General features: G+C 37.7%; 1 protein-coding gene across 1 annotated transcript; it reads right to left on the bottom strand.

Moving 5' to 3' along the window:
* Window positions 1–797: 797 nt before the first annotated feature.
* Window positions 798–15,975, bottom strand: LOC139728743 (oxidoreductase HTATIP2-like). The gene is made up of 7 exons (XM_071639682.1): window positions 15,948–15,975; window positions 10,230–10,460; window positions 9,709–9,816; window positions 8,886–9,023; window positions 7,801–7,862; window positions 6,668–6,887; window positions 798–881 (listed from the first exon to the last, which is right to left on the bottom strand). The coding sequence occupies exons 2-7, from the start codon at window positions 10,431–10,433 to the stop codon at window positions 798–800; spliced, it is 816 nt and encodes a 271-aa protein (XP_071495783.1). The 5' UTR covers window positions 10,434–10,460; window positions 15,948–15,975.
* Between the last annotated feature and the right edge of the window lie 1,751 nt (window positions 15,976–17,726).

Raw genomic sequence — 17,726 nt, 5'->3', positions numbered from 1 at the left:
TCTAATGATTGCTAACTTTCATTTCCTTTGTCTAGTTCGCCTAGTCGGTGGAAGTGTCCCAAACGAAGGTCGAGTAGAAGTTTACCACGATGGAGGCTGGGGAACTGTATGCAATGAAAAAAGGAATATAACCGAGGCTAGCGTTGTCTGCAGAAGTCTTGGTTTTCCAGGCGCTGAAGAAGCATTCGGTATAAAAGGCCACTTCGGGCGAGCCATGGGTTACACTTTGTTTTATGACATGTCATGCAAGGGAACAGAAACGAGCATCTTCGATTGTGGCCACACAGGTGGAATCGAACTCAGACCCTACTGCTACTTTCCCCAAGATGCAGGAGTTAGGTGTAGTCCTGCAGGTAAGAACAGAGTTAACCGGTTGTAGTCTGACTGTAATCTTTAATCGGTTCAACATCAGATGCTAACACGTATTAATGTTTTCATTTCATTTTGTTTTTTCATTCATTTCATTTATTTCCACATCCTGATTTTAATTACTAATATCGTTTAACTTAAAGGGAATTTTATTAAAAGTAAAAAGAAAAATGTGAATAACATTGAAATTGAACAAGTTAAACATTTTTTTTTCTCATGATAATTTTTTTGATCTTGTAATGGTTTTAAAGACTTCAAATGCAATCTCCGTTTATCTAGTTCGTCTCGTTGGTGGAAATGCTGCAAATGAAGGACGAGTCGAAGTTTACGCGAAGGGAGCCTGGGGAACTGTGTGCGATGACTTTTGGGATATCACCGATGCGGGCCAGTTGCTGCAGAAGTCTTTTTGTTTCGAAGGCGCTGAAGAATCACTTAAGTTTGCCGCCTTTGGAGAAGGCACTGGTGACATTTGGCTTGATACCGTGGCATGCATTGGAGTAGGGAAGGGATATCTTTGATTGTGGCAACAAGGGAATAGGAGTCCACAACTGTCGCCATATCGAAGACGCTGGCGTCCGATGCACCACGAAGTAATTTTTCAGGTGTGTTTTTACTTTACATATGTCGTTAACGATCGCCCCATCATTGTACAGGTATGCTAACCTGGAAACATGAAATTGCACATTAGTCAAATATGAGACCATTCTGAAACAAATGATTTTCAAACAACAATAGCTATGAAGAGTTTGTTCGCAAAAACCGATAAGTCCATTTTTGAAGATTTTGAAGTACAGTCTCTGTCATAAAGTACAAGATAGTACCTTTTAAATGATATATTGGTCACTACATATAAAGGTACATTTTTGAAGTTATGGTCAAAAGAAGCAAAATTTTTCTTGTTGTTCTTTTTATTTTTCTTGACCTTTAATCGCAAATATCTCCATTTGGCAAATATGGACATATCGGTTTTTGCGAACAAACTCTTCATATATAATGTACTCTGAAATGAATCCCGCAAAGATTGGAACACTCACCCCCCAGTATTTCCACTTATTCCCACTGATCAGTTACTAGCCATCCCCTTTAATGATAAGGAAATACTACGCAACAGATGTCCCTGTTAATATTTCGTTGCGTATTCATCAATATCCAAATGTAAAAGGTTTTCATAAACACAAACAGACACAGACACACAACGATTGTATAATTTGGTTAGAATACTTGTGAAACTGTTTGTGTTCCTCTTCTTTGGACCTGCCGCATTTAAGACAGAGGCTGAATACGGGTATGACGAGACGATGGACATGGCTTTCTGAATAATAGATTGATAATTATGTAGCTTAGATCAGAATACTTGTACCAATGCCATTTCATCTCTTCATGATTGATTTTATGAGCTCAGCACATATAATTATACTTCTTTTTCTTTTATTACCGCGAACGACGACGACAAGCTTTACTTAAGATATATCATCAGTTACTATCAGATGTTACCCAAAGTCATGCAGATAGGTTAAAAACCACGGCGACCAAGATCATCTGATGACTAAACCGACGAACCTTACGAACCATACTGTTCTCATGAGTAACAGAGAAACTGTATCACAATGAGTACAATCATAATCATAGTGGTACCTCAGGGGCATCAAAGTGGCTTAAGAATATAAACATAAAAAAAAAAGATACACTCTAAAAAATCCGAGTCAGAACAGTCCCGGAAAGGGTCCCTTGGGGTCACAATCCGTTCCTGGTCAGAAATGACAAGGAATGCGATCAGATATGACCCCATTCAAAATTGGGTCAGGGTGACCCCTTTCCTGGTCTTCATGATCAATTAATTCCAAGTCATTTTTGACCCGGAACGGGGTGCGACCCTAACGAACCCTTTCTGGGTCAGTTGTGACCCGGGTGTTTTTAGAGTGTAGAACAAACGAACATGATTATTTTGTAGGAATTTCCAAACGCCATGATGAACATGTTTACAGTTAGCATTCATTTTAAAGGCGCATAATTATCAGGACCTAACCGCTGCGTTTCCAAATATATGCTTAATTTTATATGAATCTTTTACAAGATTCTTTTTATTCCTTGGAGAGCTTCCTTATGTTAAGGGCTGGTGGTTGGTAATGAAAATAAATGTATTTCCTCTGGGGGAGAATCACATTGATGACGTCTGTTTTCATATGGATTGCATGTAATTTATGCAGTGTGCTAGTTTGCTCTGAAAGTGAACGTATTTGCATGGATGTGTGATGCCTTGTGTGTGTATGTATGCGAGTTTAAGTGTTGTTGTTGTTGTTTCATATTTTCACTCTTGAAGAGCACCATAGTCATTCATTTTAAACCGAAACGATTCCAAGCCTTCGAATCCTCATATTTCTATATGTGACAGTGCACCACATAATAAACAAAAAGTCGCCAGACATGAATTTTTAGTTAAGACCATATTCTGAAAGAGCAGACTTTAAGCTTTAAAATGATGCATAACTCAAATCAAATGGACTCTCCTAACCTATCTAACTATTGGAAAGAAAGGAGACACTCAGGAAAAGTGTGAACTGAGAAAAGAGGCTCTGAAGCACAGTGTCTATTCAAGCGCTTAATCTTTACCAAACCGTGCTGGCTGCGCGATGAATAGGACAAAAAACAGGAAGTAAATTACCGGAGTAACAACAATGAATGGATTATCAGATTAGACTGAAATCAAATATGCCCCATTAACACATTCTGTCCATAATCAATGCCAACTTTCGAAGCAGTAGCACTATCCTTTCAAAAGTAATTGTGACCCGTTATACAACAAAATGAGCCTAAAGTCGGGCGAGGTCGATTATTTGAAAATTGCATGATATAATCCCCTAATCTTTCTGCTTTAAATTGATATATAACACATTTTATAAAAATAATCGGCTGCGGAGATATCGATGTTTAAAAGAGAGCATGTCGAGACGTCTGGAAAATTACTGTTTCGAGAAAAGCGCCCTAAAAGTCTTCCTTTCGACGCAATCGCGATCAAGGGACACGCAAGTCAGTTTTCACCTCTGGACAATAGAAGGTAAGCCCTAGCAACCCCCGAAGAGTTCATTCAAGCACATCAGCGTCGGCGGTCTCCTCACCAACCAATCAGTGACCAGGATGTGAGAAGCGGCTGAGCATAGCGCACCCCGCCCGCACGCACCAGTCGACTGGGCAGTGTGCGAGCTTCACGCTTCGGTCAGCAGCAAGCAGCAAACTGACCAATGAGATCACTCTGGTCGTTGTTAGGGGCGGAACCTATCTGTGGCGCTCAATCCACATTTTCGAACCAGTTTCTGCTTCGTTGAAACGCCAAAAAACATGGCTCAGAAAAACGCTATTTCTGGGTCTTTCCTTTGATCATTTTGCTTCAAAATTTCGACAGATGATAGAAGACATGTTAGACTCCAATAATATATCAAAATCAGAAAATCGTAAGTTTTGACCAATTTTAATGCTCTGACTTCAAACACGAATTTCACGGCTTCGACCCTGCGCGACTTTAGGACCTTTTTGTTGTAGGGGGTCACAATTAGAGTTGAAAGTGAAGAGTGTGTACAAGGTTTTTTTCAAAAATGAAAAAGGGACTCTAAAGACACACCTAATCACACTATTCTACCAAAAAAGTTCGAGATAAACTGCTAAAAAACACACTTTCCCGCCCGTTTTATGATACCAAATTTAAGCGAAATGTAAAAGAAGACCTGCTCTTTCAGAAAATATGAAAAAGTCAAGATCGGCTAGGTTGACCCATTTCACTTATTTTCAGTCCTCACGCAAAATCAGTGTGCGACTTATTGTTCGTTTTGTGGTGCACGGTCACATATAATTTGTGAAACTTTCAGTGGTGAGAGTTTGACATGAGCGGCACAATGTAGTGCCATGTGATTTAGTCCTCAAAAGACTGGTAGTTAAAAACAAGAGGACAGATCAGAACAGAATTATGAAGAAGGTATATTCGCTTCCCAACACAGTTTGTTGCACTATGAAGAAAATGAAGGAGAATTCCACAAAATATCATATTTCCCTCGATAAATACTTCCCCTGCTTTGTGGAAAAGGTATGTCGCATGAATGTTCATTGTGCTTCGTATAAAAAGATAAAGAAAATAAATAAATCATATTGACATTTGTCTAAATACTTTATATATTGGTCTCAATGCGTGATGTCACTAACTGTAGTGTTGGGTTTCATTCTCCTTAAAAGGAAATGAAGAGTTTGTTCGCAAAAACCGATAAGTCAATTTTTGAAGATTTTGAATTATGGTCTCTGTCATAAAATACAAAATAATACCTTGTAAATGATATTTTGGTCACTACATATAAAGGTATATTTTTGAAGTTATGGTCAAAAGAAGCAAAAATGGTCTTATTAATCTCTTTAGATTTCTTGACCTTTAATCGCAAATATCTCCATTTGGCAAATATGGACTTATCGGTTTTTGCGAACAAATTCTTCAAATATAAAGTTAAATGAAATTTTCAAATGATTCATAGCTTCATACCAGGAAAGGTGACCGAGTGTCATCTTTCTTATCCCATAGCATGAACCCGAGAGTGCGAGATGCTGAAGCTAGTAGTGCACGTTGCGTCACGGATTTTACATTATGTTTTTTAACATGCATTATAGATATCACGTCCACTGACGGCGCCACTGATCTCTATTCATGGTTTATTCCCGAACTGGATAGGTTATTCAGATTCCTTATGTAATTTCGCCGGATTTTTAAAAAAAGGGTATCAAAATTATACATTTTTGGAAAGCTTATAACTATTATAGGAAATCAGGAAAACAACGGTTCCGTTTGCCCTGATACCTATTTGGCCACCATCTTGGAGGTTTTTTTTTTCCAAAATGGCTGCCACAAAACAGGTTTTCTTCAATATATTAGCTTCTGAACCACTTAAAACTTGATTTTGACAGCAAAACAACTATTTTCAGCCCCAAGAAATCCAATGGTAGAAAATGAATAAGTCAGATCGAACAAAAACTGCAAATAAACTGACATTTTTCAAATTTCTTGCTTGTTTTTATGCGAGTGACAAGACATTAACATTTCAATAAGTCATAGTTTTAATCTTTGCGTAACAAGATTAATGCTTTTAAGCACACATAATACAAACAAAATTATTAATATAATGTAATGTAATATGATATAATATAATATAATGTATATATTTAGTTTCTCTTCTTCTGTTCTATCTTTCTGTTGTCTATCTTTGACGTTTTAATACATCTCTTCCTAATCATCTCGGGGGAAATAATTCTTATACAAAATGAAAATGAAATCAGTAAGTCAGTTCATAAGAACAGGTAGATTAAGGTCGGCATTTTGTTCTTGAAGCTCATATACAAATGGATTTTCTCCTTAATTTCAACCAAATGAACGTAGTCCTATACAGCTCAAATATAGAATCCATGTTTTTGTTTTGTTTGTTTGTTTCGAAATTGGTTTCAAGCTGGGAATAAATTATTTCAAAGGTATGTCAAGACCGAATAGTAACTTTTAACTTCAACTTTATTTCCATTTCCATTGAATAGACAGGGAACATAATACACAATACATTAACAGAAAATATTTGTTACAATTTCAAAGAAAACGTACATGTGATCACGAGTAACAACAGAAATTCCTTTTCTAAGGTATATACATATATCATACATAATACAAAGATTAGAATGGAAATGGAGGGTCCCACTAAAAAGCAAAGCTTGTAGGGTGTGTTGCTGAATAACTTTCTTCATTTTGAAAACTAATACACCTCTCGACATGAAATATAGCTAACAGTTTGATACAAACTTTCAATTAAAGGGATCGTATAGTCTTTGTTCAGACCTAATTTCAGGTTTCTAACATTTTTTGGTGAGACAATGAGGTACCTCATGTAATATCAAAGAGCATGTAATTTTATGAGGAATTCAACGTTTATTAGATGAAAATTGATTTTGAAATGGCTGAGATATCTAAAAAAAAAGGAGAGATTCTAATAGAGTACGGGACCCACACTTTATAGCGATCGCTTTGTTTTACTTTGTTTTTGGGTGTTTCAGTCATTCCAAACCCGATTTTCATCAAAAAAAAACCCGTTGAATTCCTCTTAAAATGGTATGCTCTGTACCATATTATAAGTGCTTTCTTGGTATCTCACAAAAAGTTACAAGCCAATTTCTCATCTCCACCAATACTGTACCATTCCTTTATTCGACTTTATAACTCAAGTGGTCTCTACTGCGGGGGGGGGGGGGGGGGGGGGTGGCCGCTGTCATGCGCAGAGGACCCAACCGTAAATCCGGTGATTTCCCGCGAAGCACGATATATGTCCTTGACGCCGAGTATGACCTTTGACTCCTCAGCTGGCTTCACCGTGCGGGCGATCATGGACTGAGCTACGGACAGCACCGTATTGGAGAACGTGCCGGGGGAGACCCGATCAACGGGCTTCATCACACCACGCACTAAAAGCTCGCCCAGCCGGAACTCTTCCCGGTCGCACATGAGAACACTGCGTTTGAACCAAAACAGCAACGACGAATTAATTAGTGGAGGGATGTGTGACGAGCTCGCATAGGGGCCGTGAAAACCTACACACAAACACAAACAATTTTGCCTCATTAGAAAAAAAAAAGATGACAGAGGAATTTACAATACCCATTACTTTCAATTTCCAAAGATTCCGCTCTCATAAATTATTCTTGAAGTGACACTCAAAAAACACAAATATACACTCACACTCACGATGTGTCCTATTATCAGTAGTGCTACGACTCGTTGGTGCACCCTGGTGCATACCTGTGTTAATATGTGTGCGTTACGACAAATGTCTTCTTTATATGGAAATCTTTACTGTCGATACATCTGTGCTTCTTTTAGTTGACGTTTCTTCAATGACACTGGTTTCACACGAAGCATATATGAAATTGACCCCCCTCTCTCTCTGTTCAGAAAATATTTGGGAAAGAGGGTAATATTTTACATTCATGAAAAAGGCATGGGCTAGGGGAAAACATGGGCCTACTACAAGACTATCTACTTCTACTACTGCAAATGTGCATTTGAAGAGTTTGCAAAAACCGATAAGTCCATTTTTGAAGATTTTGAAGTACGGTCTCTGTCATAAAGAACAAAATAATACCTTCAAAAATTATACATTGGTCATTGCATATAAAGGTACATTTTTGAAGCTATGGTCAAGAGAATCAAAATGTTTCTTATTAATTTCTTTATACTTCTTGACCTTTAATGGCAAATATATCCATTTGGCAAATATGGAATTATCGGTTTTTGCGAACAAACTCTTCATTTAATTCATTTGTGCTGTATTTCTCATTTCACTTTCAATTTCATTTTTCATTTTTTTCTGATTGACAGTTTCTTCTTTGGGAAAGGAATTCTAAATGGAAATGTAACATTCTCACCCTGGTCTGTAAATTGTCAGCTTTTCGAAACCAAGGCAAGCAGTCTCGGCTTCTACCTGTCCCTGTAAGAACGAAGAAGATAATACTCAGATAACTAATACATATTCTGAAAATTCATTGCATATTTTTTTTTTCATTCAAATGCAAGCAGTTTAACAAATTGAGCAACATAAAGAGATAGTGAATTTGCATGACATGCAAGTGCAATGTTGACGCTTTACATCAATATGAAACATATAATCATTTTCATTTCATTCATTTATTTAAGCACGGCAACATACTTCAGTCCGATGACTGTTCTTCCGCAGGTCCGTGCGGATAAAATACAACATAGATATACAGAAAAGGAAATCAAAATTTATACATGAAAATAAACAACAAAACAAAGAAAACGGGAAAGCATGGTTATGAAACTACGCCACACATCTCGACAGAAACAAACATGATCAATCAAAGATAACCATGTGTAATTGCCACACAAGTATATCGCCGTAGTTTAAAATGAGGTCAAAATAATGTACGCTATTCCTGCCCCAGTGCCACGTTGCTGTACATAACTGTATATATGAAGAAAATAGATTTCCTCAAAGTCCACTGCTTTCGGAACATACCAAAACGCACAGAGTTTTAAGATTGCCGCCTTGGTATAGTAATCAATAGTTGCGTTCAGACGACAAGCCCTAACCTCGAGGTTAGGAAACCTCGAGGTTAAGCTTGTACTTAGGGATCGTGGAGACGGACTCTTAGTTAGCTAACCTCGAGGTTAGCTCGATGTTCTGAGCCACGAGATATCTTATAGTTAGCGCTCTAACCACGAGCCGCGGAGGTCCCCACTCGATCGTAGTTAAGCACCATGTGGACACAAAAGTAAACGCACTCAAAGGGACAGGAATTTAACCTCGAGGTAAAGCTTCGTTGTGTGGAAGCACGTCGAAGTTAGGGGGCAAGAGCTTAACCTCGAGGTTTCCAAACCTCGAGGTTAGGGCTTGTCGTCTGAATGTAACTATCGTTTTAACACGAGATCAAGGTGTGGGAAATCATGGGGTACAGAATAAGGGGTGAGAGACAGGTGGTTTTGACCTTACCTTGACCTTTGGGTATAACATACAGCTATCCTTGTTTGCGCCTGTCGAGGATACCAGGTGGTACTGACGGCAGCCATTTTGTTTCGCCAGCTCGCCAACTTTCATTACGTAATCGTGATCCACCTTGACAAATCCATCCTACAGAGGGCGCAATATAGTTGTTACTCTTTGATAATCTTGTACAATGTTTAGCTCATTGCTAAATTGCAGATTTGCTATGTATAGGCTTATGCTCTCCACCAATGCAACTTGAGAAGGGTTATAAGCGTCATTTTATCATGACTCCAATAAGCGCGTGATATAGCATTAAATTGCTCTAGTCTTATTATCTCCCAGGATTTTAAATTACAAGGGGTTAGAGTTGCAGGGGCGGAACCAGGAATTCCGTAAAAGGGGTGTCAATCTGACATTCATCTATCTGATGATACAGGTCGTTGAATACAGTATTACGTGTATGAACGAATGGTATCATTTAAAAAAAAATGCACACATTGTCATGGTAACCAAAAAAAAAGTACGTAATCATAACGACGGAAAAGAGTGTTCCACTACTCCAAACGCCAAGCTTGTAGGGCGTGGAACACAATTAAGTGGGGCGCCCGATGACCCCTGACCCCCAACTCGGGTTGCGATAGAGTTTTAAGTTCAGTATGAAGCGAGGATTAAAGGTTTAGGGCTATGATTAGGGTAATGTTTTTGAGTAGTTTCAAGGTTTGGCTTAGCGTTTGGATTTTCATGGAAGCAATTTCCATAGGAGCAATGGTGTCATGGACCTTTATATCTATTGGTGCATTGCTATCACGTGACACAATCATGATCATACCTTTCCCGCCTTGCCCCGGGTTGTTCCTAGGCAACAGTATCCAACTGTCGGTACCTTGAAGACGTCTGCAAACGCGTCTAGATTGTCGAAGTCTACAATCTTCTGCTCCTACGAGAAAATAATGACATCATATTGCGCGAGCCACTTGATGTCATCATGTATTATATATAATCATATTAAGTGACGTCAGAGGAAGTCTCTGTCGCGACGTTGCGAATGATGTTACGAGTATCAAGAATGCATAACTGATGAAGTAACGACAAGGGGTTATAGACTCGGGTGATAGAATACTTATAATAGGGCTTAGATAAATTGATAATGTCCTGGTGGTAATGACGAAAATTATTGAAATACATATCACTTCCAATGAATCTTCATCAAAAAGAGAAGTAGTATTGAGATTAATGCAGCCGAGTGATATAGGCATACTGTTTAGCAAAATAAATACAAAAGTATGAATAACTTAATATATGTTCCACAAAATTGATAAATTTTCTAAATTGAGTACTTTGCGAACTCACCATGGCAAAGTCTTTGTAAACAGCGCCCTCTAGTGTGACCTCCCGTCGACCAATCAGAAACACTTTGCAGAAGATCTTGGTCTTCGCCAATTCTACGACGAGCGCCTTCCCACACTCCCCCGTGTGTCCCATGATGAATGCCGTCTGGTTTGTCTGGCGGAATGCGTCCATTGAAGTCTGGAGAGGGGAGACTACGTCCGACATGGCTGATAGGGACGGCTGACTTAATCACTTGAAAAACAAAAACAACAACAGCAAGAAACAAAAAGGAAGATAATGCCACACTTCATTTTGTCTGTTCTGTTTGTTTGTTTGTTTGTTTGTTCTCTTGTTTTGTTCTTATATCTGTTTCGTATTGAAAAATTTATGGAAATGTTTATGTTATCATACGATCATTGTTTTCTTTTTGAGAAAAAGCGTAAACAAAATTATAAAACAAAACCCCGTTTGCCATGGATTACAAAATCATTATTGAGGTCAATAAATAAGAAAAATCGGTTGTTTTATAAGTATAAAGCAAATCAGACTTTTAAATCTAAACAAAAATATATTGTTTATAGAAATATACTGACATCACTACTGCGCAGGGCAAAGAAAGATTACTATCTTTTTCAATTCAATTCTGTATGCAATAATGTAAAGGGAACATGGAAAGTTATTCGGAATGTTTTGAATGTAAACCCCAAAACTTCGGGTATTCCAAAGCTTGCAGTGAATGAAGAAGAAATTGAAGACAAAAAAGATATATGCGAAGCTTTTAATGAATATTTTTCAAATGTAGGTGTTAATTTATCACATGCCATTCCAGGCATGCAGGACACACAAAGATTTTCTGGATAATCCAAACCCCAAAACATTGTTTTTAATTCCTGTAGTAGAAACAGATGTGCTTGATATTGTAAATAGCCTAAAGAGGAAAAAGAGTCCATGGTATGATGAAATTAGCAATGATTTGCTAAAAGATACAATATATAGTAAGACCCCTTACTCACATTTATAATTTGTCCATCGTTTATGGTATTGTGCCCGATAAAATGAAAATCGCAAAAGTTGTTCCTATTTCTAAAAAAGGAAATCGTACAGAAATAGGTATCTATCGACCTATATCTTTACTTACAGTTTTTTCTAAAATTCTTGAAAAACTTGTATACTCTAGACTTCTTACATTTCTTAAATCATGTAATATTTTTTCTACTTCTCAATTTGGTTTCCGTGAAAGGCACACAACATCTCATGCTATCTTGTGTTTAGTAGAAAAAATAGCATCTGCCCTAGATAATCATCTTCATACTATTGGTATATATTTAGACTATTCCAAAGCGTTCGACACTGTCAATCATGATATCTTGTTGCATAAGCTCTATTACTATGGTATAAGAGGATCAGCACTTGAATGGTTTAAAAGTTATCTTAGAAACAGACAACAGTTTGTACAACTAAATGGTACTGGTTCTAGTATGCAGTCTGTCACCTGTGGAGTACCCCAAGGGTCTCTTCTAGGACCGCTGTTATTTATTCTCTATGTAAATGACTTTCCAAAATCATCAAGTGTCTTTTCTTTCTTGTTATTTGCAGATGACACTAGTATTTTTTGCTCTAACAAAGACCTGCATGTCCTGTTGGAGACAGTATTATATGGAATTACATGGATTAACTAATTGGATTCATGCCAATAAGTTATCCTTGAATCTGCTTAAAACAAAATACATGTTATTTAGTAATAGAGACACCTTAATGCCTGGTCCTGTAATTTTTGATATAGTTCAGATTGAAAGAGTTATATCAACCAAATTTCTTGGTATCCATATTGATGATAAGTTGAATTGGAAAATGCATACAACTCACCTTTGTAATCTTCTCTCTAGAAATGTAGGTATGATGAACAAACTAAAGTCTTTTCTTCCAAATAGCATTTTGTCCATGGTATATTCATCTTTGATTTTGCCTTACTTAAACTATGGTGTATTAGCTTGGGGTGCTACAGCCAAAATTCGCTTAGAAAAAAATTTGCTTCTTCAAAAGAGAGCTGTTAGGATTATGTCATCAGCAAATACACATGCTCATACTGATACACTGTTTTATGGGAATAATGTTTTGAAAATACAAGATATTTATTTATTGTATTTGGCATCCCTCATGTATCAGATCAATAATGGTAATGTGCCCCACGCAATAGCGTCCATGTTTGTTAAAGGGGAAGGCTAGTAACTGATCAGTGGGAATCAGTGGAAATGCTGGGAGATGATTGTTCCAATCCTTATGGGATTCATTCAAGAGTTCATCGTATATCTATTGTTGTGTGAAAATTATTTGCTTCAGAATAGTCTCATATTCAAGTAATGTGCAGTTTAATGCTTCTAGGTTAGCATCCCTGGTCAGTGACGGAGCATTAATCTGCACATTACTTGAATATGAGACCGTTCTGAAGCAAATAATTTTCACACAACAATAGATATACAATGAACTCTTGAATGAATCCCATAAGGATTGGAACAATCATCTCCCAGCATTTCCACTGATTCCCACTGATCAGTTACTAGCCTTTCCCTTTAAGAATGATTGAATACACAATTATTGTACAAGACAGGCTGCTTTATATCATTTCACTTCAGTCAGAACCCAACTCAGAAATAATAATGTCGCATTGGCAGGCCCAAAATACTGGAAATCTCTGGAATCCTCTTTTAGACAGGCCATTAGCCTATCTGGATTTAAACGTAAGATGAAATCTTATCTTCTTGTCAGATAAAATTAATCCTGATGTTTTTTTTTTGTATTACTGTACTTCAGATGAAATAACTTGCATAGTTATAAATATACATTTTTGTGCATAATGTGAGTCTGTTTTATGAATGGCAATTGGAGTCCTTTTTCAAATTGTTGTTTACTGAGGTCCTACTGTACAAAATATTTGCGTGACATACAACTTGTGTCAAATATTTTGACCTTTCTTCTGTGTATTAAAATTTGAACCTGTATATTTCTTTGTTTATTATTTTTTTTACACTCTGAAATTTGTCAGAGTTAATACATACATGTGTTTCCACTGTTGATCAAATTCCATAAATTGTAATTTTTAAATAGGGCTGAGTGTTAAATTCACATCTTTATGAATAATTAGATATATGTAGGCTTTTTGATATAATATGCTTTATTGGTTCTACATTTTTTTTTCATTGATTAATGCTGAGCTACATCTTAGTTAAGCACTGGATATCTTGTAAGTCATTGCCTTTATTTCACCCTCTTTACTCTTGTCCCTGTAACTGTGTGTCCAAGTCCAAGTTATTTTTTCTTTCCTTCCCGTTATTCAATCCCTTATTCTGTAATTTAAATACATTTTTTTTTCTTTTAACATCCGTTAGTGTGCTTCCCCCCCCCCCCCAAAAAAAAAATAAAAAAAATCATCATTTCATTTTCGCATATTGTATGTATTATGGTACATAGTTTTCAGGCTGAATTTTCCAGTCTTGTGTATCTGGTGGGTTTTTTTGTTTGTTTGTTTGTTTTGTATCTGTATCAATAGGAGTTTCTGCAATTTACAAGCTGTGCTTCTCAGCTGGACTCTTATCTTTTCCACCTCATGTATATGTGAACTCTTTTTAGCTATCTGTCATGTTTTGTGTAATCATTGTTTTCTTGTCTTCACCAATATTACAATTTCTGTACTTTGTTTTCTTGGTGGAATTGAACAAATAAAATTGAATTGAATTGAATTATTCATCCGGCACATACAATCAGTCATAATATCTTTACTTTCTCTATGGTATTTTCTATTTATATACATGTGTCCTACTATCATTATGTATTCTATGAGCGTCCCTATGTGTTTTTGTGTCTTTATGTAACCTACATCCTACAAGCATTGCTTATTAGTAGGTTCCTCATATTTACACATCATTTTATTACATGTCCTTGAATTTAATGTTGTGTTATACATATTTTACTCCGAAATCAAATGGAATATGAAACCTGAATATGGAATGTGGAATATGGAACTTGCACATAAAAAAGGATCATAATTATTATTTCGGTATGAATGAAATAATAGCCGCATTTACACATTAAAATAATAGCAAAATTACAATAGTGATCAAAATTTCATTTTTATCTTCTTCTTTTTTTGCAAGCGTTCATACAAACAGAAATATCCCGCTAGTCTAGTTCACTGTGGGCTCCACTGCGCCGCCGCGCGCCACTGCGTGCGTTTTTCTTTGCCCTTTGTTATTACGCGTCACTATCCTACGGTGTAGTACGCACGCTGTTGTGAAATGCGACGTGAATGATGGAATCTAAAATCTCGAGAGTATTGGTCCAGCATTCACACGGTTAGAGAAAATATCGGGATAATTCAGAAGTAAGCGCTGCTGACAGAGAGAGAGAGAGAGAGAGAGAGATAGAGAAAGATATAAAGAGCGCGTTTATAGCACACCTTGAAACTAGAGAAGCACTCTGAGAGCGCAGACTTCCGCCAAGCATGCAGCTCATTTCCACCACTGATCTTGTTCTTCCGTAGAGATATTAGTGATGTCCACCCATACGTACACGCATCGTGTGCTTGAAAGTCGCCCGATTTCCCAATATCGAAGCCTTTGTTACGTCATAAACCCTAAGCTGCACGGCGCGCCTCGTCCTAACAGAAACCAAAGACACTTTTTATCTTATCTCTACTATATTTGGCAGAAATTAGAGCACGCCCTTTAGTGCGCCCATGCAAACTTCAAAAATGCGCAGCTTGAAAAATTAAAAAATTCCCCCAAAATTCTCGGATCACTACCTAAAGTTAATCTTTTGTTACTTGTGTAATTCTCCTCCTTTCCAGTAAGTTTCATCCAAATCCGTTAGACACTTTTTGAGTTATTTCGCACACGGACAATCAAACGAACACACAAACCAACAGTAATGAAAACATGACCTCCTCCCTTGGCGGAGGTAATAATTGATACAAACGATTGTAAGGTGTTTTGCTCTAAGTTCTTCTCCCAGTCATAGAGAGTGTCAGGCAGCGATTAACTGTAATTTGAACGAATCCCGAAGTGGTGAAATGCAATAAATCCTTCTCACACTTTAGCCCAGCATAATAGTACATTATTGTAGTCGTGAAATTTGATACTATTTCACAATAGTGTGCTTATATCTACTCTAGATCATGTATAGCGAGTATGGTAATATGGCCAGTAAGCTTAAAAAAAAATGTTTGGGGTGAAGCCTTAAAAAGACAGCCACATAATTAGTTAAACTAATCATGGCATTAACAAATTCTCTGTTTCAACAGATTTAGAAGAGAAAAGGTAGTACCGCATGACCATGACTGTAGAGATATAGGCTTACATAAAAAAGGATGATAAAACATGACCAGCGATCACACAAAACCTGTGCTGACTCACGAGCGAGTGCACAGCCCAACGCCACAACTCGCATACATTACCGCTCGATCAATACCAGTACGTGAACTCTTCGATGTGCAATAATAATGTAGTTTAAAACTCGTACATTTCAAGCGGATAAGACAACTTCACTACTTAGAAATGCGGCCACATGATAGTATATGATTATCTATATCATGAAGAAAATACCGTATGGCATGTTTATGCCTTTACGATAGAATACTCACAAAGTTCGCGCGATCTGCCATAATACACTAGGCGATCTCCACAGCAGACATAAGGCATAGGGGACTACCTACAAACATAATGTATATCTAAACCGTTCTCATACCTGTCAGCTATCTTTCAATGAATAAATCACTCAGTCAAAATCATCAAAATGGAGAATCGTCCTTCGAGCCGACGACGACCGCTTGAATCTCAGAACATTCTATTCAGGGAACGCTCCTCTTTCGTTGCTATGACGACAACGTTGGCAGTCGCAAAGGCATGGCATCCGTTTAAAAGGCTCTGAAGAATACAAACCGCAAACGCGGTGGATTTTTGCTGCGTCATCCATTATCAAACCCGAGCACATTTAGAATATTGACGTTGTCAATATGAAGTCGCGTTGCTGGAAATAGTGTTTGAATCGTCGATGGCGAGGGCTTTTCCTACCTTGACGACATTAATTAGATGGTACCAATGACTCGCATACATTTGTGCATACATCTCGAAGTGATATAGACCTACTGGTAGCATTTGGTTAGCAGGCGTTTGATAAAGATTTTTTTTCCCTACATATAGTACCATGCTATTGCATACACTTATACAAGCAAACGCACGCACACACACACACACACACACACACACACGCATACACACAAACACCCACTCACACAAACGGACACTCAATTATCATGTTCGAACGCACATACACACTTCCTCGAGTGCCTTTTTACATGACTTGTTTGCATGGATGTAGCCATGTAAGTTATGTGTTGGTATTCCAATAAGCGTGTACTACCCCCTTAATGTGCTTTGAAATAGAAGCCCTGGGTACAGGTGAGTAATTGTGGCGTTACGAAGAGACGACGGACGGACAGTTAGACGTCCCAGGTGATCCCTTACCATGCTTGTTCTCCCCTCACCTCCAGTACGCGCGAAAAAAAAAAAACCACAACAACATCAACTCACAAACAAAAAGACCCAACACATACATACATACATACATACATACACAAACATAACATACATACACGCGCGTATCCCCATACAAGAAAGAGAGAGAGAGAGAGAGAGAGAGAGAACCACCGCCATCAACACAATAACATAATACCACCAAAGACGCACACATACATACCATGTATAACAGCCATGTGAATCCCTACACATACACACCACACATACACCCGTTACAGAAAACCCACGATACTCATAACACACACACTCCTTACATCCTACACACATGCACACCAAACACATATAAATAATACACGCGAGCAAACACCCAAACACAAACACACATGGACACACGTATACCCACACACCTATGAGCACAATATACACACCTACACCTACACACACATCACGTGGTCCCCGCACCTGTACCCGTTATGGTGATAGGGCCTTTTCTGTTATTTCCCCACTTCTTTGGAATAAACTCCCTTTTTATATTCGTAACGCTGAAAATGTTGATAAGTCATTCAAGTCATTGTTGAAAACGTATCTGTTTGCACAACCATAATTATGTTGTTGTTGTTGCTGCCGTTGTATCATAACAATTATGTACATAACGCTGTATTTTATTTTTATGTTATACTTTCTTCTTTTCTCTTTCCGGATTGATGCGCTTAGAAACATCAGTATTAAGCGCTATATAAATGTTATTCATTATCATTATCAGTATCATTATCATAACACACCATACACAGCACATACCATGCAGTCTCCCCCCCCCCCCACACACACTTCACATTGACCAATCATACCAACCCCACCGAAGCATATACCACAGAAACACCCACACCATGCACCACACATTTCGTAGTGCATCTTAGCATTATCTTCTGCAGCTTGTAACGGCCGACGACAATTTTTGCAGCTATGTTTGATTTTACCTGCACATATT

The sequence above is a fragment of the Diadema antillarum genome, unplaced genomic scaffold (assembly GCF_040938485.1).
Source record: "Diadema antillarum isolate AM-2024a unplaced genomic scaffold, OU_Dant_1.0 seq00000195_RagTag, whole genome shotgun sequence".
In the NCBI taxonomy this organism is placed as follows: domain Eukaryota; kingdom Metazoa; phylum Echinodermata; class Echinoidea; order Diadematoida; family Diadematidae; genus Diadema; species Diadema antillarum.
Note: the sequence above shows the minus strand (reverse complement) of the source record. Positions and strands in the feature narration are given on the sequence as shown.

What these genes read in the sequence shown, in the direction of transcription:
- LOC139728743 (XM_071639682.1), bottom strand. Translation starts at nt 10,433, where the DNA reads ATGTCGGACGTAGTCTCCCCTCTCCAGACTTCAATGGACGCATTCCGC. An exon ending in CCCGGGGCAAGGCGGGAAAG is followed by an intron (nt 9,024 to 9,708) that starts GTATGATCATGA and finishes CGCCCTCTGTAG; the next exon opens with GATGGATTTGTCAAGGTGGA. An exon ending in TGTTATACCCAAAGGTCAAG is followed by an intron (nt 7,863 to 8,885) that starts GTAAGGTCAAAA and finishes TCGTTCTTACAG; the next exon opens with GGACAGGTAGAAGCCGAGAC.